The sequence below is a fragment of the Anser anser genome (genome assembly GCF_964211835.1).
Source record: "Anser anser genome assembly, chromosome: 1".
Lineage (NCBI taxonomy): Eukaryota > Metazoa > Chordata > Aves > Anseriformes > Anatidae > Anser > Anser anser.
The window spans coordinates 139,746,929-139,772,230 of NC_139720.1; the positions used below are offsets into that span (position 1 = coordinate 139,746,929).

The 25,302-nt window shown below is 38.8% G+C and overlaps 1 protein-coding gene across 5 annotated transcripts in view; it reads left to right on the plus strand.

The window, feature by feature from the left end:
- The window catches only part of OCA2 (OCA2 melanosomal transmembrane protein), a 207,237-nt gene that overhangs the window by 88,147 nt on the left and 93,788 nt on the right, over positions 1-25,302 (plus strand). For all 5 annotated transcript variants that reach the window (XM_083805752.1, XM_083805754.1, XM_083805755.1 and 2 more), the window contains 2 exons: positions 9,157-9,289; positions 24,881-25,028. In XM_083805752.1, the coding sequence (XP_083661878.1) occupies positions 9,157-9,289; positions 24,881-25,028 (281 nt within the window). The remainder of the gene's footprint in view (positions 1-9,156; positions 9,290-24,880; positions 25,029-25,302) is intronic.

A 25,302-nucleotide genomic window follows, 5' to 3' on the forward strand; every position in this document is an offset into this window, starting at 1 on the left:
ATTGAGACCATTCTATGCCTTCTCGTGACTTTTAAACAAGAAATAACTGTCTGAACACACCTGTACACACTGCAAGAGACTGCGTAGCCCCTGTAGACCTGTCACACACAAGCCCGCGGCAGGTGGTGCCTTTGTCCTCTAGCTGCAGCCCTTTGGGATGTGGGGATGAGAGGGGAGCAGGGGCTCCTGCCGTGCAGCACAGGCTCAGCTGGCTCCCACCACCTGCCAACCTGTTGGTATCTCCAGGCTACAGTGAGGGTTTTTAACTTCCTGTGCTTGGCTCTTTTATTTATGGATAAAACTCTCTTCAGTTTGGTGGGTGAGTGGTGCCAAAAGGAAGGCTATGGTGGCAGGTGCTGGGTGGGACAGAAGCATTCCAACCCCTGCCAGAGGGACTGTCCTGGTCCCACCATCTCCTCCCACCCACATGACCCTCTCCACCCTGTGAGAACACCAACCCTGTGCTTTCTATTTTTTCCGGGTGTCATAAACCTCAAATTACTTTGTGACACTAATGCCATATATGAATTTAAAGGAATTTAGTGTAACATATGGGCTAGTGTGAAAATATCTGTGGCAGTGGGGTGAGGGATTTTTAGTATAAAACTTTTTTTTTTTTTTTAATTTGGAGTTAATTACATTTCTGTTGTACTAAAAAAAAAAGATCTCTTCTAATTAACTGCATACACTCAAATTAATTAAGTACTGTCCAGGTTGGAAAATGTCTTTGAAAGTTAATAGTGTTTAATGAATTAAATGTTTACTTTCAAAATATTTGAAATGTGCTGCAATTAGTTTGGTTGAATGGTGACTTTGGAGACTCTGTAATATTCCTGGCTGAGGATTTGATTGCTAAATTTTACATTTTAAAATATAAAATCTGTGCAATTATTGCAACCTCCTTTTCTAAAGGAGAATAATTAGCACCTGCCACACAGGTCATTTTCCTAAATACTCAGAAACTCATCATCTCTGTAAAACCTTTTGCAGGGGCTATAAACACAGCAAGCAATTAAGCAATCACATTGAAAGGAAACAATTTTATATTTTTCTTGAATGAGATATTGATAATTTTAGGAGGACTCAGATGTATACATACTCTAGAAAATGTGACACTGTCGTAAATTCTGTATTTTAAACAAGCAGAAAAACTTTGCAACATTTTCACTCTGGAGCTTTTTCGTGTCTTTGTTGGATCACAGAAGTAAGGATGTAAGAAAATAGATCAGATTCAGCACAGGACCATGTGACTTGCACTTCTTTCCTACATTCTCATCTGTTATATCTCCATATGTGTGTGTATATATATATGTATATATATATGGGAGGGTCAAAGACCCATCCTGGGCTCTGAGGTGGTGTGGCTTTTGTCCTCACTATTTATGTCCTCAGTGCTTAGGTCTCAGCCCCTCTGGAGGGGATCTGCCTAGGAGAGTGATAGCAGGAGAAGCTGGATAAAGCTGAGAGGAAGGGCATGGAGGGACCTGGACCATCTGGACTCCTGCAGTCTATGCTGTTGAACTAATACCTAGATTCCTAACTTTGTCCATCCACTCTAGCAAGCTCTCTTTTCAAAGATGAAATGTAGACATTGTTTCTGGTGCTAGTTCTAGTAGCTGCTGAGAGGATAGTTCATAGGATCAAACTGAAGTCTGCCACCGAAATGCGTGGAATGTCAGCTACATTTGTACCAAGTGATTTTTTTATTTTTATTTTTGGTGTTTCAGAGGTAGAAATTTTTGAATGCAATTGCTTATTTTAGTGTCGTTTTGGAAACAGCACTTCATGCATTATTGTTTGAAGTGTTTGTTCCTATGTTTTCTAAGGAAAATAGATGTTTTTTTTCCTTATTTTGAATGTCCTCAAACATGGTTTTACCATTCTATACATTTTTTCTCCTTGATATTTTCATTGAAATTCCTCTTTTCATCCTCTTACACTTCTTTTCCAGTGTTATTTTTGCACTAGTAATACAGGAGTACTTGGACAACTGCCCCTGTAAGAGGCTGATAGCTTATTGCACTGTGAAGAGGATTGTTTTTTCTGTTTTAGAAGGTGTGATAAGAATGAGAATTTTACCAGTCATCCTGAAGTTTTTCTGTTGTACTTTTACCTCTAAAAGCAGCCTAGTGAGACATTATACAAGTTCACACTTTCTTAGGAAACCTTGATTTGTTAAATAAATACAAAATGAAGTACAGCCCTGTTACATTGGATGCTGTTGTTGTGTTAAAGCATTAGAAATGCTTTACTCTTTGTTTACTGTAGTGCTGAAGAGATTTTTTTTTACCTAGGTTCTAGGGAAAACTCATGTCATATTAAAAATATTTTATGAGAAGTATATTTGAATAAATAAGCATTATGTTAAACCTTACTCATTAAAATGTAAGGATAAGTCTGTTTATTTGTCCTGAGGCATAAATGAATACCTAAAGGTGTTTTTTTTTTTTGGCTGTTTTGTTTTTTAATAGCAGCAGTTAATTTATAATGCTAGCATTTCCCCTTCCATTGTGCCTGGAATTAGTGGAACATTTGCATAATTGGAGATAGAGATTTGTTGTACTCTTACTTCTTCTTGGGATGAAGCTGGAAGAAGTCTCACAAAATGGCATTTATATTGTGATATTAGGAAAAGAAAATGATGAAAATAAAAAGATTTCATTAAGAGCAAGCGAGAAACTCATTCAGTGAATACAAAACTTTAAAAATTTTTATTACCTTCAGAATACTTCTACTTTGTGGCCATTGTTAGCAAAATTCTATTTTTATCTTGAAGAAATGTTTGCTTTGGAATTTGGGAACTCTGTTTTACATACAAAATATGGCACAAACTGTTTCAAACCAGCCATTGCTCTCAGAAAGGTTGGGTGTTAAGTCCTCTATATTTGGGAATTTCCCAAATATCTGCAATCACGCCTTTGATATCTGAAGTTGCTTGGGCCCTAAGCTTAGGCTGTGATTACAAGATCTTTGGACAAGGGATGGTGAATAGGTCTCCAGGGCAAAATGGTGCGAGCATAGTGTATGTTAGTGTATCGAGCTTTATCTAGAAGAGGTAATGATAAGAGTGAAGACAGTTTTAGCTTGTGCTGGATTATACCCTCTTGAGGTTCCCTGTTTATTTACAGTGTTGGTATGTGATAAAGCTTGCACTGTTTATCTGATGTTTGCTGAAGATTTTGGATATTCAGCAACCCGTTCAGAGTTATTCTTGCCATTTGACAGGAATTCCCCAGAAAACACACAGCCATCGGGATCTCCTGTCCTGCTGTTGTGGTTTAACCTGGCTGGCAGCTAAGTGCCACACAGCCGTTTGCTCACCCTACCCACACCCCCAGTGGGAAGGGGGAGAGAATCGGGAAAAAAATGTAAGTTTGTGGGATGAGATAAAGGCAGTTTATTAGGAAAGAAATGAAAATAATAATAATAATAATGACAACAGTTCTACTACTACTAATGTGTACAAACAAGTGATGCACAAGGCAATCACTCACCACCTGCTGACCGATGCCCATCCCATCCCATCCCGAGCAGTGGTCCCCCAACCCTGGGCAGCCCCCCCATATTAATTGCTCAGCATGACGCCATATGGTATGGAATACCCCTTTGGCCAGCTGGGGTCAGCTGTCTGGGGTCTGTCCCCTCCCAGCTCCTGCTGTACGACCAGCCTGCCTGCTGGCAGGACAGAACAAGAAGCTGAAAAGTCCTCGGCTTAGTGTAAGCACTGCTCTGCAACAATTAAAACATCAGTGTGGTTTCAACATTATTCTCATCCTAAATCCCAAACACAGCACCATGCCAGCTACTAGGAAGAAAATTAACTCTATCCTAGCCGAAACCAGGACACTTGCATTTCAGAGGCTTTCAGTTTTCATGCTGAAATTTAGCATGATGCTATATTAGTTGGTTTTATTTTATGATAAATTTTGGTGCCAAAAATGTGTGAATAGAAGTAGATAATTCTGACCAATGGAAGAGAGAAAATCCTATATATAAATCTGTGAAGGTATTTCAAGCACTGGCAGAGTGTGAAATGGATTCCCATAGCTTGCGGGCTATTTTTGTTGAGGTTGCTGTATACAAGCTTGGTAAAACTTTTAATCAGTTTGTAAATCTTCTGTTCGTTCTGTCAATGTTTCATTGATTCCTTTCCTCAAGAAAAATGAAACCCTAGGTAAGGTATATGAAATAAAATATATGGTTTTATGGCTGATTTTAGATTTTTTTTCCCTATCTCTGCATGTAGTAATCATTAAAGAATACAGTGCAAGGCAAAAAAGGGTTCTCATCAATGTCTCAGATAGGCATTATCTCTGTGTAGCTGTTAGACCATCAGTGATTTGTCTCTCAGCAACGTCATGAGCAGTTCCTCCTGACACAACATACATCTCAGTCACTCAGCTCGAAGGGATGCTTAAGCCAGTGTAGAAATAATAAATTACTCTTGCTCTTCTTCATTTTATTAGCTTTAAAAAAATAATTGAAGGGCACTCTGACTAGAAGCACAGCATTTGGTGATCGCTGAATTCATGCATCTAGCTATGTTTTTTGCTTTCCCTTTGCTTTAAAATGGCTGCTTTCTTCTGGAAAAGTCTGAAATACTAGAATTTACTTTCAGACCTCCAAAAGCAGTGAACACCCCTCCCCCATAAACAAACAATCAAAAGAGGTCAGGATGATGGAAAGCTAGCATTTCAGGAAAACAGTATGACACTTCCTCCTAATACGAAATTGATATATTTGACTTCACATTTAAAACCATAAACTAAGGAAAGATGCCCACTCTGTTTCAGCTTTGAGTCTGTAGGCAAGGGAACCTTTAGGCTGTTGTCTTGGTAAAACAAAATCTTTAGATTTTTATTGTTGTCTGGGGAACAGGGGAAATTTAACACAATCAGCATAGCCTCAAGTAGGGGACATTTGAGGCATGTATTGTATTTATCTGATGGATTGAAATCCCCTGGAAGAAAAGTATTTCTTGCCTTTTGTGCATGTCAATTTTATTTCAGTCTATTGTGCAGGAAAAAGAAAATCTTTATGAAAAAGACATTTTGTTGTATGCAGCAGACGTGTGGAACGCTTTAATGTGTTTTTATAAATGCTGAATCCTGGCCCCAGCAGTGCAGAGAACTCAGGAGGTATAAAAGGCACACAGAGTATGAATACAGGCTCTGTGTAGATGTTACATGCCCTTACCAGAGTGTGGGCAAGGGAGCAGGAGCGAGGGGTGAATTGTCTGTGCCACCATCTTGCGATCCTCTGCTGTGACATTGGTATCTGTGATGTGACCTAAACCCTTTGTAACAGAGCAGCAGGAAGCCTGAAGATCTCTGTCATGATTGTTCCTCTGCTAAATTAACAAATCAGTATGTTGCCCTATTGTCAGAGCTTGGTTTTGCCAACCTCATTCCTCCTTATCCTATTCCCTTTCCTCTTTTCTATTTCCTTCTCAGAAAATAGATATGGTCTCTGAAAGTTCTCCAGAAGCTGCCAGTTGACTGCTAGTTACCTGAGACTGTCTGGTGGGAAATCTGCTCCTGACCCTGAGAGCATATTCTGTGTGCTGGAGAGGCAGGTACTAAGCACCCAGCCCAAAGCATCGGGGGGGTGGTAAACTCATTTGCACCACCAGCCCTTCTGATATCAGGAGTAAAAGGGATTGCACATGATAGTCCTCAGCTTCCTCGTACTGGCAACAAGTTATCCAAGGTGCTACTGATCATCAGGTGTCATTTGCACATGCTGGCTGTGGTGTATTGCTGTAAGGAGGAAACAAGAAGGAAAGCTGGGAGCAAGAGAAGAGAAGAGGAGAATTGAATCCAGCCTTGCACTATCGTGGGCAATATCATTGTGCAAGCTCTTTCCTGAAATAAACACGCTCCATGTCAGAAAATGATTTGTTTCAGCTGAATTGGAAAGCTGTTCTGCAGTCGCAGCAGAGAAGCACATTTTGTTTTTCCCCAAGGATCTGAGATATAAGAAAGATCAATGGGGTGATATTATGAAGTTTAATAAAATTCTGAATCTCAGCCCAGCTGCTCTTTGAAAAGTTTGAGTAAGCTCCCAGATAGGATACTAAAAATCAAGTAGGTAATTTTTTTTTCTCTTATGATGTCTGCAAATCACTCTTAAGACTCATCTGTGTCAGCTCCTATGTCATGAAACTATGTTAATCCTGATTTTTAAGAGCATTGTGATCTCTGTCTCATTTTAATTCCTTTCAACTCTCAGTCAGTCCTGAGACCTCCTTATTAACCTCAGTGTTTTAGTTTGTCTTCCAGGTTGATGTGACTTTCATTTTCATAGAGAAATTAGTTTTGTGGGTTTCAAGGAGCACATTTCTTTTGCTGTATTTTTTGTTTGAGAAGCTTCTGCATTGCAGTACTTCAATAAAAAAGCATAATTGTTTTGCTTTAAAATTGGTGTTTGGTATTCAAAACGTCCAGGCAGGTGACTTTGTAAATCTTAGCAGTTGTTTGCCATGAGCCACTTAAGTTCCATTAACATATGGTGGGGCCATCACCAGCTTAAACTCCAGTTTCCGGGGATTCTTCAGGTTCCTATTTTATTTCTTTATCTCCTACAGTAGCAATTAGCTTTATGCCTGAGTATCTCTGCAGAGAATACTCCACCTGGTAGCCGGCATCCTCCTTCATGATATGAACATGTTGTCAGCCTAAGAAAGCTTTGTGGCCACTATGCTTATTGATACTAGGTTGGATGCAAAAGTAATTTTCCTGGTTCTGGTAATTGTGGGTTGGGTATATTCTGCTAACACTTTATTACTTTATTGGTCCTCAACCAGCTGGTTCCCAGTCATTTTGTTAGTCAGAGGATAACATTTTTTTTTTTTTCCAGTCAGATTTAGGCATTACTGTTTTGTCTGGTGTAGCTACAGTGTTTTTACAGCTTAACTCCTTTCAAATTCCTACCTCTCCTCAAATCATTTTAGAGACCACCTAAAACTGAATGCTTGTTTTCCATACTTCCAAGACTCTTAAATGGTACATTGTCAATATATGAGCAATTTCTGAGCCAAGATCAGTTCACTTTGGTTTTCAGGATTCTCAATGTCCAGACAAAATTTTCTGATTTTTCATTTTGGCCATAATCTTAGAGACAACCTGTAGAAAAATTAGATTCACTGTTCATGGCAAATGTCTGTAATTAAGGAAATAAGTGTGGGGGATATGGACTTTCTATACTTTGGGAACAGGTCTTACAAGTATTGATCCTTTGTAGAATTTTTTTTTTCTTTCATTGTTATTTGTAAATTTCCTGATCTATGAATGCTGATTTCATCCTTCATAGAAATATGCCTTGTAGTCTGAAATCTTGACTTGATGCCTAGAGGCCAAACTTTCTGAGCATTAATAAAAGTTTGGTAGTAAAGAGCATCTTGCAGAGGTGTCAGACATTTGACTGGCTGAACTAATATGTAGGCAAACTGAATGAAGGTATATTATTTTCTTTTGTGGCATCATGTTTTTCTGTCTGATTCTTAAAAAAAATCAAAAATATATTGTTCCAGTTCCTGAAGAATCATCTTTCTTTTGTCATAAAAAATATGGAACTAGCTGAGTTATAATGAAAAGCCAGTGAATGGACAGGCATGCAGTTTTACCTTTTAGTGTCTGTAGAATAGGCAAGGAATCTACTACTAGATAATAACTAAGGACAAATTTCTTGAACTTATGTAGCAGAATCCTGTATTTTTAGTAGGACTAAATTCTAATCCCAGGTCTGCATATTTACTTGATTGTGCTTGTCTGCAAACTATGGATTTTTTTATTTTTTTTTTTTAAAAGAACACTAATCTTTATCTGGCTATGAAAGTTCTTAATGACTTTAATCAGTTTCTTGTGCTATTTTTTTTTTTTTTTATTATGCCCTCTGATGTAATGGGGAAACACTTTTTTTCCCCCCTCTTTTTTAAACTGGAGTAATGTCAGTTGGAACGTTTCCATGTAAATTGTTTTAGTAGGAGACAATACACAAGAACCCATATTTCAGTTAGTAAATCCTCAATAGTCTTAACACACAGGAGGTAATGCTGCTGTGGGAAGCTGCTTTTAATTTGTATTGGCATTACAGAAGGTAGCACACCAATATTTGGTACAAGACAAGTCACTTACTGTTGCACAGACATAGGGTGGCATGGGGAGATCCCATGACTTTCTAGAGACTGGAAAGTCAGCAGAAGCTTTGAAGGTTCAGTTTGGACAATCTGAGTTACCCATAGAGTTACTGTGGTCCCAAGAGTCAAGGAGCTGCTCTGCAGGGATCGCCATTTCAGGCAGCCTCTGGGATATGGGACAGTTCCTTGCTACCTGAGTGCTTGGACATGATCCCCCTTGAAGCTTTGTGTGTAACTTGTTTTGGACAGGCTGGTCCTGACTAGTTCAGAAAATCCCAGCTGAAAGGCTAACCTTGATCCACTACAGCTTGTATAATACAGAATTACGGAGTAATTCAGTTGAAAGGCTGTCTAGTCCAATGTCTAGTCCAGAAGGCTGTCTAGTCCAATGTCCTACTCAAAGCACGGCTAACTTCACAGTATTAGGGAAAATGGTCACTATCAATTTTTATTGTTTAAAGCAGCAGCTTTTTAACATATTATACTTTATATTTTAAGAACTTCTTAATTAAAGGGGTTCATTATGCAAAATATAAAGAAATATATGTGTATATTAAGCATGCAGAAAAATAATCAGACTGTTGAGGTATATTTTTATTGAAGAACATTACTGACTTTAAATGAAATCCTGGCTCTGATAGGGTTATTGTAAAATCCATGTTGTCTTCAGTTTAAAACAAAGTTGGTCATTAAAAATACCTATTTCTGTGTTTCAGTATGATTTAAAATGAAGTTAAAGTCATGAAAGTAAATTATTTTTTCTTTTAAAATCTGTTTTAGGAACACTGAATGCATTTCAGAATAACTCCTAACATTTTTTTTGAGTTCTCTGAACTAAATTGTAATGTTGCTTGTCTCCTTGAAACAGACGAAATACAGTGTATACTGTACTTGGAACTGATTTTATTGCTTTCTATTTATTATTGATTGCTAAAGTGCATATAGTTAAATACTTTTCCCTGTAGGTATTATAGGAAAATAACTGATTTTTTAATTTAGGTTTTCATTTTTATTTCCAGGGATTGGATTTTGCAGCCTTCACAGGACATATGTTTGTTGGTATCTGCCTTGTTGTTCTGGTCTCCTTTCCTTTTCTCAGACTTCTTTACTGGAACAAAAAACTTTACAATAAGGAGCCGAGTGAAATTGTTGGTAAGTATGAGCGTGAAAACATTTTAATAAACACTACTTTAATAGGAACATGTGTTAAGCAGGGACTGATTAGTGCCTACTACAATGTTGTCCTCAGAGGAAACTGCCCCTTCACCTTCAGTCTCTGAATATTAAATTTTAAGATTTGGTTTTTAATTGTGATATTTTCTGACTTCCAGAAATATATATTTTTCTTGATGCTAAGCTTGAGGTATTGACATGAATAATTACATACCTTTCAAAATTTATGGGGATAACTTGCATCATTTATAACCAAAGACTTGAATACAGGAGTGTTCTGTATCACAATAGGTACCATCTGCTCATGGTGCTCAGTTCACAGCTTTGTTTTAGATATATGCCAGGTTTCCCTTATGAGAGTGCACTGATGTATTCCCTCACTGTTGGTTTCTCTCACTGGATTTTTTTCAGCAATATCTTCCTGGTCTGCAGTCAGTGCAGAATGTTTCTTCAAGGCTAGAAGAATTTTTCCAGCTTTCCTCTGTGGCTTTTCCAAACTTAGCTTTCTCTGGAGTATAATTCCTGTAATTTAGTACGACTAAGTGTATTTCTTTTTATATTGCTTACTTCCGTAGTTTCTAGAAGTCTTGGTAATGCTGTTCCACTGGCCTTTACAATAGCTGTTGAGTATGTCAGTCCCTTTTTGTCTTTGTGGTTTTATGTCTTTCTGTTTGGTGGTTTTGAAGTTTTCATCATTGTTCTCAGGCTTCTGTTTGAGTGGTGAAACTTAATAATAACACCCAAATGTCTATAATTTCTTTATGAGGTGAAAAATGATTCATAAAGTATAATTTCTTAATGGGCTTTGTACTACAAAGATAGCTGAGTATAACTGTTTCTTCTCCAGGAGTGAAGGTTTTTCATTTTTCTTCCTGTAGACTTGGGATCCAGGCTACCATAGACCATGTGAATGAACTGTGAATGTGGGGTCTGTTAGCATGGTGAAGACAGATTTTGATAAGGCTGATATAACTTGGCTTCATTTATAACCCATGGAGGAAGATAAGCCCTTCTAAAGCATAATATAACAGTCTACAATAGAACAGATATATCACATCCCAGAAAGTTTATGACTCTCTTTTGAGTTTAAAGGGAGTCCAAGGTGATTGAGTGGTAGAGATCTTCACAACAGGTGCCTAATTTAGATGAGTACCGCTTGTAGTGTCTTGCCTTGGCACAGGGAAAACTAGTTTAAGGAGTATTAAAAAGACAGAAACAACAGTCCTCTCTCCTCAGTGGATGTACCCTGTCTCTTGAATCTCATCCGTAAGAAAGCTCAGACAGAGACTTCGCCACCTGGGAAGTTGGCTTTTGTGCAGATATTTGGTTTTGAGGGACTGAGAGGCAATGGCCACAAACTGAAGCACAGGAAGTTACAGCTGAATATGAGAGGGCACTTTTTTACTGTGAGGGTGACAGAGCACTGGCACAGGTTGCCCAGAGAGGTTGTGGAGTCTCCTTCTCTGGAGATATTCAAAACCTGCCTGGATGCCATCCTGCACAATGTGCTCTAGGTTATCCTGCTCAGCAGGGGTGTTGAACTAGATGATCTTCAGAGGTCCCTTCCAACCTCAACCGTTCTGCGATTCTGTGACTGCAGTGCCCATTCAGCACAAGGTGCTCTCAGCCTATCTGTTCACAGCTCTAGGGGCCAAAGTCCTGCTCAGTGTTTAGAAGAAAAGAGTTTTTGGGGTGTTCTGCCTAACAGTTTTCTAAGAAAATTAAAGAAAATTTTCTTTCTGTTCGTTTGCTTGGTATGAGATACACATTTTCATTACTGTGCTATTGTACAACAGATGATGCTTCCTGCACCCTTAGAAATTTGATCCTGAGAGCAAGAGAAATAAAGCAATGAGGTCAGTCTCTAAAATGCTTAAATATTTCTGTGACACCACAAAATAAGATTTTTTTTTTTTGGAAATGCCACTGAGAATCTTATTTTCCTAACTTCTCATACTGGAGAAGGTGCTGCAAGAAGTTTTCCTCACCTGGCAAATAAATCTATTGACCATGTAATTCTGGGTCAAAGAGAGAAAATATTTTATTTGCTGGTAGACAAAACGCTAAGACAATTCTGGCTCACCTGTATATACTACATCAGAATACATTCAAAAAGCTCAATTTTTATCTTGGGAGCCAGGAATGCCTTTAGAGGAAATGAGTAACTCAATGAAAATTGGTGGTGCTAACGTGCAGAAAAGGATGTTCTCCTCACTTAGCCACAGATATGCCTCAAATTTGTCCTCTTGAAATACTTAATGTTGAGTTTTGCCTTATGGGAAGACACCATTGCTGAAAATAATGCATAATCTGAACATGTAGGCAATTGGCTCATGTTCCTATTGCTCACTCTCTTCTGTACCAAAATGCTGAAGTGCAGGTTCCCACCTGTTCTACACAGGACTCAAGAATGACAATCCTTTGTGGATGAGATCACCTCTGGGAGAGGAATTATCATTTTGTTAAGGAGAAAAGGAACCCTTGCAACCTATCAGATATAGCCATTTGTAATTATGCATCATTATAAAAAGTGATTACTTTTCTTTGTTGCTTGGAAGTATATTTTTAAAATCTTTAGTATTCAGCATTTTTTTGTAACTTGCCAACTTTCTTATTTAAAGAGAATTCATTTACTTTTATTCATTTCTTATTTTCTAATAAAAATCATAGCTTTTTGGACCTTTACATGAATAACTAGACTTATATACTTCAATTATCTTTAAAAATGCCACCTTGCAAAGTGTCCTGAGATAAGTAATATCTGCAGTCAGAAAATTCATTTTACCAACTGTGAGAAATTTTGCTCCTAACATAACAGCATTATTTTGTGAATACACATTTTAGAAAATAGAATTATTTTTCTTTCATCTATAAAATTTAAAACATGCTTTTTAATTTTTTTTTTAGAAACCAAGAACACATAATCACTGTTGGGTTACCTTGAATAGCACAATTTATTCACTTAGATAGCATCTTTGTGAATGAAACACTGTACGGAGGCTAACATATTTCAATTCATCTCCCAGTAATCATTGCTACTTGCAGCTTAGTATGTTCAGATATAGCAGCCTTATAATCAGTATACCATGTACCCTTTCTCATAATCAGCATCTCTGTTGCTGCAAAGCTAATCAGTAGCCGTTCAATTAGAACAAATGCTAAAGCAGTATTCCTTCTATTGAAATTTTCAGTGAAATGGGAAGAGAAAGCGACAAACACAGCCTCTATTAATAGGTAGCTGGAGCAATTTGGATTTGCAGAAGGAGCACAATGTGTTCCAAGGTGTTTTCAGAGGTCCTTCCATTTCAGATGGCAATGATTCTGTGATAACTTGAAATGGCTTGTTTGAAGCAGCTGCTTTAATCAGCTAAATTTCTGCCTTCCCTTATTCTGCCCCCGATTAGCAATTAAACAAGATATGTGACACTTGTATTATTCTCCTAAGATTTTTTTCAGTCTTCCTTGTGCTTTAAGATTATTCCGTTGTTTTGGGCTACATTGAGGAAGGATAAGCACTAATTTTAAGAACAAACAGTGCTGTTACTCTGATAATACATTGGCAGATTGATTTCAATGCAGTGTGTTACCAGTGTCTATAAGTTGCTGGCTTTGGTCTGAGCTGTAGCACTTGTGCAGAAAGAAAAACACACATTTCTTCCCCAGTAGGACCATTTACCTGCAGTGCCTTGAAGCGTGGCATATTACAACAGAAAAAAAAAGAATCTGAAGAACTCAACCATGAAGGAGATAAATTCTTTTTAAGAATGAAGGGATATCATGAGGAATTTTTTGAGTGTGACTTTCAGCTGATAAACCTGCACCTTTTTCTGTGTTGTTGAAAAAGATGCTAGGACTGGGGTAGGCTGCTATGAAGTTTTAAAAGGTATATATACTGTTTCCCAATAGAATAAATAAGGCAAAATAACAGTATATGAGTGACAGAGGAATTAATGTTGCTGTTCTTCCCCCTCTCCCTCACATTCCCAAAACATCTTCTTACTTGAAATCAAAGTTTTTACAACCTCTAAGGGTTAACCTAGCATTACTTAGTCCCTGGGAAGCAGGAAAATATGCTGTTATTTCTCAGTTATGAGGCTGTGGAGCTGTGGACCTCAGTGCTTTGGAAGATCCTTTTCCCCAGGACACTGGTTGACGTGTGGTTTGGTGACAAGTATTATCCTTGACATTTTTTGCCAAAGAAGAACTTACTGTGATGACTGATTTGGCACCAGCTTCCAATTTCTTCTGTGTTGCTTGCTCCAGTTCTTGATTGTTTTGCTTGTTGAAAGAGAGACCCACTGTTGAAACAGGAGGGGTGATGATAGGAGAGGGGGGAGCATGTTTATTCTCTATGTAGCTCACTGTCTGCAGCAGCTGGGAAAATAATGCTGTGGTAGTAGGATAGTATGCAAAACCTACAGCAGAAGGAATTTTCTAATTAATCACAGTCATGTGTAAAGCGCTTAATGTGTGAAAAAACACGAGACTGTTTCCCTCAACGTGAAACGTGGTAACCAGATGAGTGAGCAAATCTGTTTCTTCTTCCATGTGGAGCTTTGCAGCTGCTTCTATAAAGGAAGAACTTAGAAAGGAGGAGGAAACAAACAAACAAACAAACAAACCAGGCACGATACTAGCAGAAAATAGGTGGAAACTTTTGAATGGAAAAAGAGAAAAGAATAGGGGAGGTATAACTGAGGGCTGTCAGATGTGCAACTGATAGGACTGTGCTGGCTGCATACCCAAGATGTCCAGATGTTGTTCCTGGATGTAGAGTAAGTGTTGCTTACATCAGGCCTCGTTTCACATGAAACCGTCCAAAGGGTGACACAGCTAGGAGGAAAGTCAAGACAGAAGGGAAGATGAAACTGAAAAGCCTGTTTAGCACTTAAAGTCTGCTGAATTTCTCCGGGTCCCATAGTAGCATAGGCGTAATCAGCTGTAACTGTAGCTAACCACAAGGTATAGCTAACCACAAGGTGTAGCCCAGTGTTGTCATTACTTTGTTCATGTGAACCCCCTTGCCTGTTGCAGCTCTGAGGTGTCTGCCTTGGGGAACAAACCCCAGGGCATGTGGTTGTGGTTTAACAGCTTTTGTGTTTTATTATGGCATGAGATGTCCTGCCTGCTGCTGGAAGAAGTCATGAAGTTTCCCTTCCTCTCTGTACCAGGCTGTCATGGCCTGTGACGCTAGCCTGGGCTTCCATGTAGGCGCAGGTTGATCCTAGGCCTGTCAAGCACACTCAAGCTATAATTCTTTTGTGATAATCATTCAAACAGATTCATAGTTTCTTTCTGGCCTTGAGACATAGTTTGTCAGTCAAAGTTTGTCAGTAGGCACCTAAAAGTGCTGATAACAGGAAATTTAAAAAATGATTTAGTCACATCAGTTGTGTCAAATAAATGTGTGTTTAAATTTTGTATTTTGCTAGGTTTTGGGGCACTTGTAGGATCTCTCCCCCTGTCATTACCCCAGTTCACTCTAGGGACCACTTCCAAAGATGGTTGTTACAAGACCACAGGTTTGGCTTCCAGAGTGCTACGCAGTCCTCCAACGCTACCCTGGTTGCCTCTGCATCCTCTAGCACTGTTGTGTACCTTCATGCTCTGGCCTGAAGGGTGGCGTACAACCTTTTGGTTTAATGCTGGTGAAGAACTACTATAATGACTTGCAAGACAACCCCAATACTATTTTTGGACATTTTCAAATGAAAAAAGCCCCCATATAATAATAATAATGTCCAGGGTCACAGGGACACTGCAGGGACACAGGTTATAAGGTGTCATGAAGCATCATTGCAGCTTTGTGTGATGTTTTTCCTCAGGGGCAAAGAACGATCTTTAGCCCTATTTTAGTTAGTAAGGTATTTGTAACAGTGGGGACCATTTCATGCTAGAATCACTGAGAGGTAAGTTATGTACCGAGCTGGATAAAATACATCAGTAAATCTCTGTTCTGTGGTGTGCCTGTACCTATGTAGGTATTAACTGCCAGTAAAGCACTATTGGTGTTTTAACATGGCTGTTAAAAGCAGTGGGCTGGCTTACTTGGAAGTTGGTTCAGGTGAGGAATTCAACAGTCAGATTATGCAGAGAATAATGTCCAAAGAAAGGAATATTTTAAAATGCTTTCAAGCATTCAACTTCAACTCCAAGCTAGATCTAGCTAGCAGTTTTGCAACATACATTGCACTCTACAGTCCTCACCCAAGATGTGAAATTTGTCACAACTTCTTGTGAATTTCTTTTTCAATCAGTTATGATTAAAATTAGATTAGGAAATGTTTCTCACCCCTAGAATTGATTTTTCTGCTCCAAATCAAAGCATGGAAGAGAGAGATCAGCCTGTCTGTGTGTACATCAGCATGTTCCCTTGAGCTTCAGAATAAAAACTGAGTGATTTGATATGAAGGATACATGAATACTTCAAACTTTATCCTCTTTGACATTATAGGTAAAGTATTTTGAGCTTGCTCACACTCTCTCTTTAATCCCAATGTGTGGGAAGCATTTTTAAATCTTGAAGAACAGTGTGGAATAGGAAAACATTTATTTTTTTCTTCTCTGCAATCCAGTTGTATATATTAACAATGAATACTTAATAATTTAGCTTTCCTACTGTAGTGTATAGCATGCTAAGCTAAAAGATGTAACTTTCTTACAAATTATGTTGGAATATAAGACCATGTACTTCTTGTACATTTTATGTCTTTTAAACAGTGGTAAAACTTTCAATTTCAAAGAAAGTAGTCTTATGGTCCCTGTGGACCTGTCTACTCCTGTTTCAGCAATACAGTTCGATCCACCAGGGGTCATGGTTTTATGTTTGAAAATGTAACAAAAAATAATCTTTTATTATTTTCACCTTTAATAGCTCTTCTATAATCAGGAATAAAAATAATTGTAGTTATTTACTTTACATGTATTCAAGATTTTCATATTTTTTTAAAGACTTCAAAACATTTTATGTTTAAAATCCTTGTATGTGTCCTTTACATTCCTTTATAGTTGATGGATTATTTCCCTTGGAAAGAGGAAAATGTTGATCTGTCTTTTCTTGTTTTTTAAGTGATAAAAATGATATTCTGACATTGCAGAATAAGGGAAATATGACAATTGCATATTATTTGCCTAGCGCATTGATAATGCAGTCGTCAGAAGAAGGTTGCTGTAATATTACTTTACCTGCCTTATTCAGAAAGAAAGTATAATACAGTGGTATTTTGAATCAATAGAGCAGCACTTCACAATTTTATTATATACATTTTTCATTGAAGGATTCAGTACAGAAAAATCTCAGATGAGAGGTAAAAATTTAGGAAGCGATACCTTCAGTTTCTTTTACAGCACTTGTCCCCCTAGATTTTTGTGTGCATACCACAACAGCGGAACAATAGTACAGATACACATTTACCAGGAAGTCCTGGGCTTTCATTAACAGTGCTTTTTGATATACTATGACAAAATTTTCACTTTGCTCTGATGGTGCTGAAGCTCCTAAGATATTCCTAGTATACAGTGCTACATATTATGTTAATTTAGTACGTGCCCTGTATCATTTTGCTGCAAAGAACTTTCACTGTGATGACTCTTCACAAAAAAGTATAATCTTGACATTTTAAAATTATTTTTGCCATTTTTATGTATCAAAGCTGAATGAGCTGAACTTATTAGTAACCATTTCTTACACTTAAACCAGTAGCAAAAATATATGCTAGTTCTGAAGTAAGCTTATTTTGTTCTTCATTTTGCCCTTAGATGAAGCATTATCTTTTTTATCTTTTGGATTATGAGAGGTATCCTCTTGAGGCTGTATCTTTTCATGGTTCTTTTCCCTTAATAGGACTCGGGGAATACCATCTTTCAGTCTTTGCTTGCAGCACTTTTTTTTCCCCTGGTATTGAAATGACCTCAGCAGTTGTTTGGTTTACTGCAAAATGTTTTATGATTGGAGTTTATCTGTCCACTTCTAAAAAAAGGATAGTGAGTTGAACAGAGTTTTTTTTTTTTTCTTTTAAATTATGGGATGGTTGTACTTTAATGGAAAACATTGGCTAAATTGGTTTTTAATTGCTAAGTCTTGCAGTCTGAGTTAAAATGTCTTGATAGAGAGTAAACAGGAATTATTTTTATAGATTTCAGACCAGATGACTTTTCTTCTGAAATAAACTGTACTGGGATTTTAGATAAATTTTAGGCTGAAAATACTTTATTCTTTACTTCCTACGACCCTCTGTCATTCTCAAGCAGAAGAGATTATTGTGATAATATTGGGCAAGTGCTTATGGTACACATGGAGCCTAAACATACTCATACTTCTGCTTTTGAAAGATGGGGAAATAAAGCAGAGGAAATTAAGGGGCAAATCCAAAATGACTGAAATAATGTTGCATCTCTAAGTCAGAGAACAGAGCATATATTTCCTGAGACCCCATCCCTCGTTCAGTAAGAAATCAGCTGGAGAGTAATGTATGTCTTTTTCAACTACCTTGAAACACTGTGAGAGATCTAACTCTCTTTAATATCTGCAGATCACTCCATCTGAGTGTTATGTTACCATCATAAAGGTGTTGAATTGACTACCCTCTTATAAAATGTAGTGGTGAGCTTGTAGTGTTTTGCTGAAATTCCTCATGCTTCTTTTAGTAGTTAAAATTACAGGGGACAATCCAAAGCACAATGAGGAAAATCCATTTCAGTTTTTAAGAAAGATGCTTGCTGTTTTTCTTCTTTTTTAACAGCCTGGCTCCCATGGCTGTTGCTGTCTGCCCTAGCTTGCCCAGAAGAAAACCCTACAGAGGTGGTTTAAAAGTGTGGCACAATCTGAAATGCTGTGCAGTTTTCTGCCTGGGCTTCAGCTGCTTTATTGCAGGGACGAGGGTCTCTTGTACTTCTTGTGCCATGGCTGCAATCCCATGCAGAGCATCTGAACATGTCCTAGGTGCTTCAGTGACCAAATGGGGCCCCAGCAGTCTGAAAGCTGATATAAATCTTCTATATCACTTTATGCAGCACTGTGCAGATTTCTTGCATTCCTTTGCAAGTATTTAGCTGAATCAGGCAAAGTGTGTTTTGCTGCAGTTTTGAAGACCCTGCAATATTCATGCCTCTGCTTACCTCTATCCACATGACTAATAAACTGTCCTACTCAATGGAATAAAGACAAGGACATTTCATATACATATATATATATTTATTTATTTTTCTTTCCAGAATTAGAGCTTATGCTCATCTCCTCTGGGGGGGTGCTGCCTCCAGGAAAGATGTGTCAGTTGTAGAGCTTGAAATTCCTCAAGGAAAATTCTTTCCACACTTGGACTTCACCTTTCTAACTTAGTTTCTGTGCTTTTAAAATGGAGATGACATTTACTTACACTCTAATAATTCTGAGAAGATAAATTACATTATATCAGGGATTTTAAAATTTACCTAAAGTTATAGATATTAGTATTGCTAGATTAAGCTGTAATTCGTAGTACTTAATTTATTTTTCAGTTAACATTTAAACAGAAGTATCCTTGTTCTAAGAAATTAACTAAGAAAAATAATTGTTTTACTGGAAAAAGTTAAGCTACAATATCATGTGGAGAAAAAAATGCTTTCAGAGGAACGTGCTTTGCATTTTGTTAGTCACAGCCCCAAATTGTCTTGCTTGCAAAAAGGTAGATAATATATTTAGTGCACTTGCAGGTTAAAAACTGTCATTTTATGATAATTCTTATCATCTCGTCAAGATTGGTCATGCTCTTCTGAGTATCTTCAATTAACAAGACTGTCCTCTTCAGATTCTGAGACTGGGAATTAATTACACTCAGTTTTGAGAGTGTCGTCTTTGTTATTGGCAGTCAGGTGGGAGGGAAGGTATGATTAAGTGAAAATCAGTCTGACTATTAGTTGCTGCACTGCAGAAAGAATATGCGTTTTTGGTGAAACATAATGGTTTCTAAAATGCAGAAAATCTTACCTAAATGTCACAGCTCAGGTCTGTAGCTGATGTTCTGTTAATTTCAATGAGTCCAGGACTTCAAGCCTGTTCTTTCCATGGTGAAATATGCTAAATGACAAAAACGGGGGGGGGGGACATGTGGCCTGGGAAGAGTACAGGGCTGCTTCCCGGATGTGCAGGGGTGGGATCAGGAAAGCCAAGACATGGGTAGAACTGAGCTTGGCAAGGGATGCAAAAAATAACAAGAAGGGAATCTATAGGTACATTTGCCAGAAAAGAAAGGCCAAGGAGAGTGTTCCCCCTCTGATAAAGGAGAAGGGAGAACTGGTAACAACAGACATGTAGAAGGCTGAGGGACTCATCAAATTCTTTCCCTCAGTCTTCACTGACAGTCAGGCTTCCCACATCTCTCATTTTCCTGAACCTGTAGGTGAGGGCTTGGGGGGCAAAGTCATAGACTGGAATCATAGAATGGCTTGGGTTGGAAGGGACCTTAAAGATCATCATGTTTCAAACCCCAAATCCCTCCCACTGTAAGCAAAGAGCAGGTTTGAGACCACCTGATGAAACTGAACAGGTACAAGTCTATGGGGCCCAATGTCATGCATCCCAGGGCCCTGAAGGAATTGGCTGATGTAGTTGCCAAACCTCTCTCTGTCATATTTGAAAAGTCTTGGAAGTTAGGTGAAGTCCCTGGTGACTGGAAAAAGGGAAACATCTTTCCCATTTTTAAAAAGGGTAGAAAGGAGGACCTGGGGAACTACAGAATGGTGCGCCTCACCTCTGTGCCTGGAAAGACCATGGGAAAGATCCTCCTGGAAGCAATGTTAAGGCACATGCAAGACAAGCAGGTGATCTAAGACAACCAGCATGGCTTCACCAAGGGCAAATTGTGCCTGACGATTCTGGTGGCCTTCTATGATGGAGTGAATGCATCAGTTAACAGGGGAGGACTGACCAATGTCATCTACCTGGACTTCTGTAAGGCCTTTGACACAGTCCTACATGATATCCTGATCTCCAAATTGGAGAGAGATGGATTTGAAAGGTGGACCATTCAGTGGATAAGGAGTTGGCTTGAAGGTCACACACAGAGGGTGGTGGTCAATGGCTCTATGTCCAAGTGAAGGCTGGTGATGAGTAGCGTCCCTCAGGGGTCTGTCTTGGGATCGTAAATGTTTTAGATCTTTAACAGCGACAGACAATGGGACTGAGAGCACCCTCAGCAAATTTGCAAATGACAGTAAGCTGAGTGGTGCAGTTGATACAACAGAAGGAAGGCATGCCATCCAAAGGGACCTGGACAAGCTTGAGAAGTGGGAAAAAGTATGTAAAACAACAACAAGAAAAAGTGTAGAAAAGTGTGTAGAATCTAATGAGGTTCTACAGGTCTAAGTGCAAGGTGCTGCACCTGGCTCAGGGCAATCCCAGACATGAGCAGAGACTGGGAGAAGAACTCATTGAGAGCAGACCTGCAGAGAAGGACTTGGGGGTTCTGGTGGACAAAAAGCTCGAAATGAGCCAGCAGTGCGTGCTTGCAGCCCAAAAGGCCAACTGCATCCTGGGCTGCATCAACAGGGGAATGGTCAGCAGGTTGAGAGAGGTGATCGTTCCCGACTGCTCTACCACTTGGAGTCCTGCATGCAGGTCTGGAGCCCCCAGCACATGAAGGATGTTGATCTGTCAGAGCAGGTCCAGAGGAGGACCACGCATGTGATCAGAGGGCTGGAGCACCTCTGCTATGAAGAAAGTCTGAGAGAACTGGGGCTGTTCAGCCTACAGAAGAGAAGGCTCTGGGGAGACCTCGCTGTGGCCTTCCAATACTTATAGGGGGCTTATAAAAAAAAACAAACACAAAACAACAAACCAAAACAAAAAAAGAGAACAACTTTTTGCTCAGGCAGATAATGATAGGACAAGGGGTAATGGTTTTAAATGAAAAGAGGGGAGATGTAAACTAGATGTTAGGAGGAAATTCTTCACTTAGAGGGTGGTGAGGCCCTGGAACAGGTTTCCCAGAGAAGCTGTGGATGCCCCATCCCTGGAGGTGTTCAAGACCAGTCTGGATGGGACCCTGGGCGATCTGATCTAGTGGGCAACATCCCTTCCCATGGCTGGGGGGTTGGAACTGGATGATCTTTAAGATTCCTTCCAACCCAAGCCGTTCTAGGATCCTATGGACAAAACAGATTAGCAGCATAAGGATTGCATATTTGCTGATCCTTTTTTTAATCCAAGAGATGAGACAAAAATATTATTTTCTTGTTGGAAATGGACTTTCTAGCAAAAAAAAAAAAGATGTCTGTGAAAAACCAATGCTAGGTATACTTCTGTAGTACCTTGTGGACTTCATGAATGCACCATTTTCACAAAGACTTTTTGGTATCATAATGGGATAATAAATTGATGGTAGGCTGAGCCACAGTAAGGTTAACCCTGCAAAAAACATGCAGACTGGGTTTTCTTGGATGAGTGAGTGGAGTCAGCGTGCCCTGCTGTAACATGACCATCATGTACCATCTGAGGAGGGGATGGGAACTTATGGAAATGGGGTATGAGACCTTCTCACTCAGGGCCAGACAAATGCTGCCCTTCTACTGCTTTATCCATAGTTTCAAAGTAATTGATAAGAACCTGAAGCTGCCACAAACTCTTATTGCTCATGTTAACACATTATGTCATAAAAGATCAGTTGTTCCCAAACTGTGCAGGTTGCTACCCAAGTGGGTTTGCAGACCTGAGATGGGAGGACTAGATAAAGGCCCAAAGGTTTCTGGTTGTGTTCAGTGTTCTCAATGACCTCAAGGGTATTGCATTATATTTCCTTCACAACAAAAACTACTGCTAACACACACATATATATACATATATATAGCACCTAGTGCCATAAAACACAATTACAATAAAAATGTACCTGAAACTGAAATAGGAAGAACTTTCTGTTAGAAAGTTTTGTTAAAAATTTCAAAAAACTCTTCAGAAATTATTGGCATAAATGGAGTAGCAGTGTAAAAGATGTATTGACTCTTCTGATTTTTGCAGGTCATGTTGCTCTGAAGTAAATTTCACAACAGCTCAGATGTTTACATGCTTGGGATGTTTAGAAAACTAAAGAGTCTGAACAATAAAGCATGCACTTACTGTACATAAAGGCAAGATCAAAGCCATGTGAAAACACGTATTTTTTAACATAGGTGAGACTTTTCTGAGCCTGGAGACTAGCCCCAAGCACTTCAGACATGGAGCAGGAATGCGCAACCCATCTGAGCTGCTTTCTGCTCTGTGGTTTTGTTTGTGGCACAGATACAGCGATGCTAGCTGTCCCTTTCCAAAAGAATGAAGTTAAAGACTCTGTGTGAAAATTCCCACTGGGCATCTGCATCTCATTTAGAGGATGAAAGATTCAACTTTCTTCCATCAGCAAAATCCTTGGTGACATTTCAGTTGGAAAGGATGAGAGGAAATGTTGTGGCAGGATGAACAGACGATTGTGAACAGACATGGAGAGAGAATTTTTACAAGGGCAAGTAGTTATAGGACAAGTGATAGTGATAATGGTTTTTAAACTGAAAGAGGACAGATTTAGAGCAGATGTTCAGAAGAAATTCTCCACTACGATGGTGGTGGGGCACTGGAACTGGCTGCCCAGATTTGTGGAAGCCCCATCCCTGGAGGTGTTCAAAGCCAGGCTGGATGGGGCTTTGGGCTTTTTGACCTGGTCTGGTGAGAGCCATCGCAGGGCAGGTTGGAATTAGATGGTCTTTAAGATGCCTTCCAACCCAAACCATTGTTTGATCCTATGATCAGAAAAGGTGTTGCAGCAAAGACAGCCCATCAGAAGCAGAATAGCAAGCTGGATAATTATGCTTCATGAGCATTTGCCAGAGGAAAAGAACAAACAAAAACCATACTCTCTCTCTTGAACTGATGACGAGAGACAGTTTATAAGCCACAGTCTATTGAACTTAAAAATGTTATGAGAGAACAGAACAAAAAGGACTGTTCACCTGTTGAGGGGGATTTTCCCCCTTCATATGCTTAAATTAAATACAGAAGTTTCTATTTCATTTAGTCTAAGGCAACTTGAAGGGTGGTGGGAATATTTCTTTTACCCTGAAGAATTCAGGAAGGTTTTTCAAATGAAAAAATTCCACCATTTCTAAGGTTTAAAATATGTTTTTTGTACAGCTCCCATCCACCTTAATCCTCAAAAAAAAAAATGTTTTTTTTTTTTTTTTGGTTGGAAGCAGGAGATTAGCTGTGGCTTAAAGCTCTGTCACTTTCTTCTTTATGTTCTGGAAGAGAACAGAAAATCACTGCTGATATATTTGTGGGTGTCACAACTGCTGATGGAAATGTAAATGATGGCTGGGACAGGCATCTGCACAAACTCATGTGGATCCTCTGATAAGCAGGACCTATCCATGTTTTAATACAATGTAGTATAAGATTAATCTCCCGGCATAATCCTGGCAAGATTTGCCAAATATATTACAAACCAAGGTGGTAGATTCTGCACCTCCGATATCTGTGGTTCAAGTATGAATCTTTTTTTTTTTTTTTTTTTTTTTGAAGAAATGCGTTAGATGAGCACTGGTTGTTGAATAACCTTGAAATTCGGCTTTATATAGCGTGAATTTACATTTTCAGTCTTACATCATAAAGCCGAGGCAAAGATAACTGTTTTGATGGCTTGCAAACTGTGTGCTCATCTAGAGATGTGACCAATAGAAAATGTGAGTCATCTGCTGTTCATCAGCTGTTCAGGCAAGTTATGATGGCTCTGGACACCCTTACTTTTATTCTTAAATGTTTGAGTTCTGTCAAGTCTAATTTCCTCTTATGGCCAATCTTTACATGATTCACTTTGTATCATAGCTATAAATACTTGGTCACAAAGGTGTCCATTTCTTAAGATAAGAACAATTTGCACATTAAACAGGGATCTTAAGATATAAAGCCATGAATTCTCGACACATTCTCTTCAATGATATAAAATTTGATGGAAAAAAAAAAAGGAAGCGGGAGGAAGCATCCTGTTAGTTCATCAAGAAGTATTTGTGCACACAGTTTATGAATGAATATTCAGCTTTCATTTCTTTAGGAATTTCCTGGAAAACCCAAAGGATATTTTTTGCATGCCCAATCTAATGCATGTCCTCAACAGGAGCACACACTTTTCAGTCATTCTCCAAGGTCTTGACAATACTGGAAAAAATAAACCAAAACATTCAAAATCCTGACAATGCTTTGGAGGCTGATTTGAAGTGTTAATAAGTCTGTTTAAACTTACACAGGACCAGATATCATTAAGGTCTGCATTTTAGCATTATATTAATATATACTGGTTGTCATATGCAAGTGTTTGTAGACAGACTACTTTTTTTTTTTAATGATTTTGAGATTAATTTATATAAAATTTTGAAATGTTCATATTGATTTTCCATTCCCTTCAGCTCTGCAAAATGAATGGTAAAAGCAGCTTTAAAAGTGGCAAATTGTTGGGAAACCGTTCCAATTATTTTAAGAGCTTTAAGTCCAGAACACCTTACACATATTTTGTGGGTCTCTGGTTTTATATGCATTGCACCTGCTTTAACATAAGCAATTTTACTTCTTTTTAGAGCTGAAACATGAGATCTATGTTTGGAGGTTGACTGCACAGCGCATTAACCCTGCCAGCAGGGAAGAGACTGCTGTGAAATGCCTCTTGATGCAGAAGGTGCTGACTCTGGAGATGCTCCTGAGGAAGAAGCTCAGGACATTCCACAGGTGAGTGGGTGCCAGCATGGGCCACCTCCCTTGCTCCCACTCTTGATGGGATGAGCTGCAGACATGGGTGGTTTGTTGGACCGACATGGAGCTCCTGCTCATCTCAGTCTACTGCTGGAAATGATACTGTGGCTTTGCTAATGTCTTCATTGGGATGAGACCTATGCTCTTAGTTGTTTTTTAATCAGATGTGTGTTGGGGCAAGTACGAAGAGCCACCCTCAGCCTCAGTATTTTCAGAAAAAAAACGTAATGTGTAGAGTTTGGAAAATATA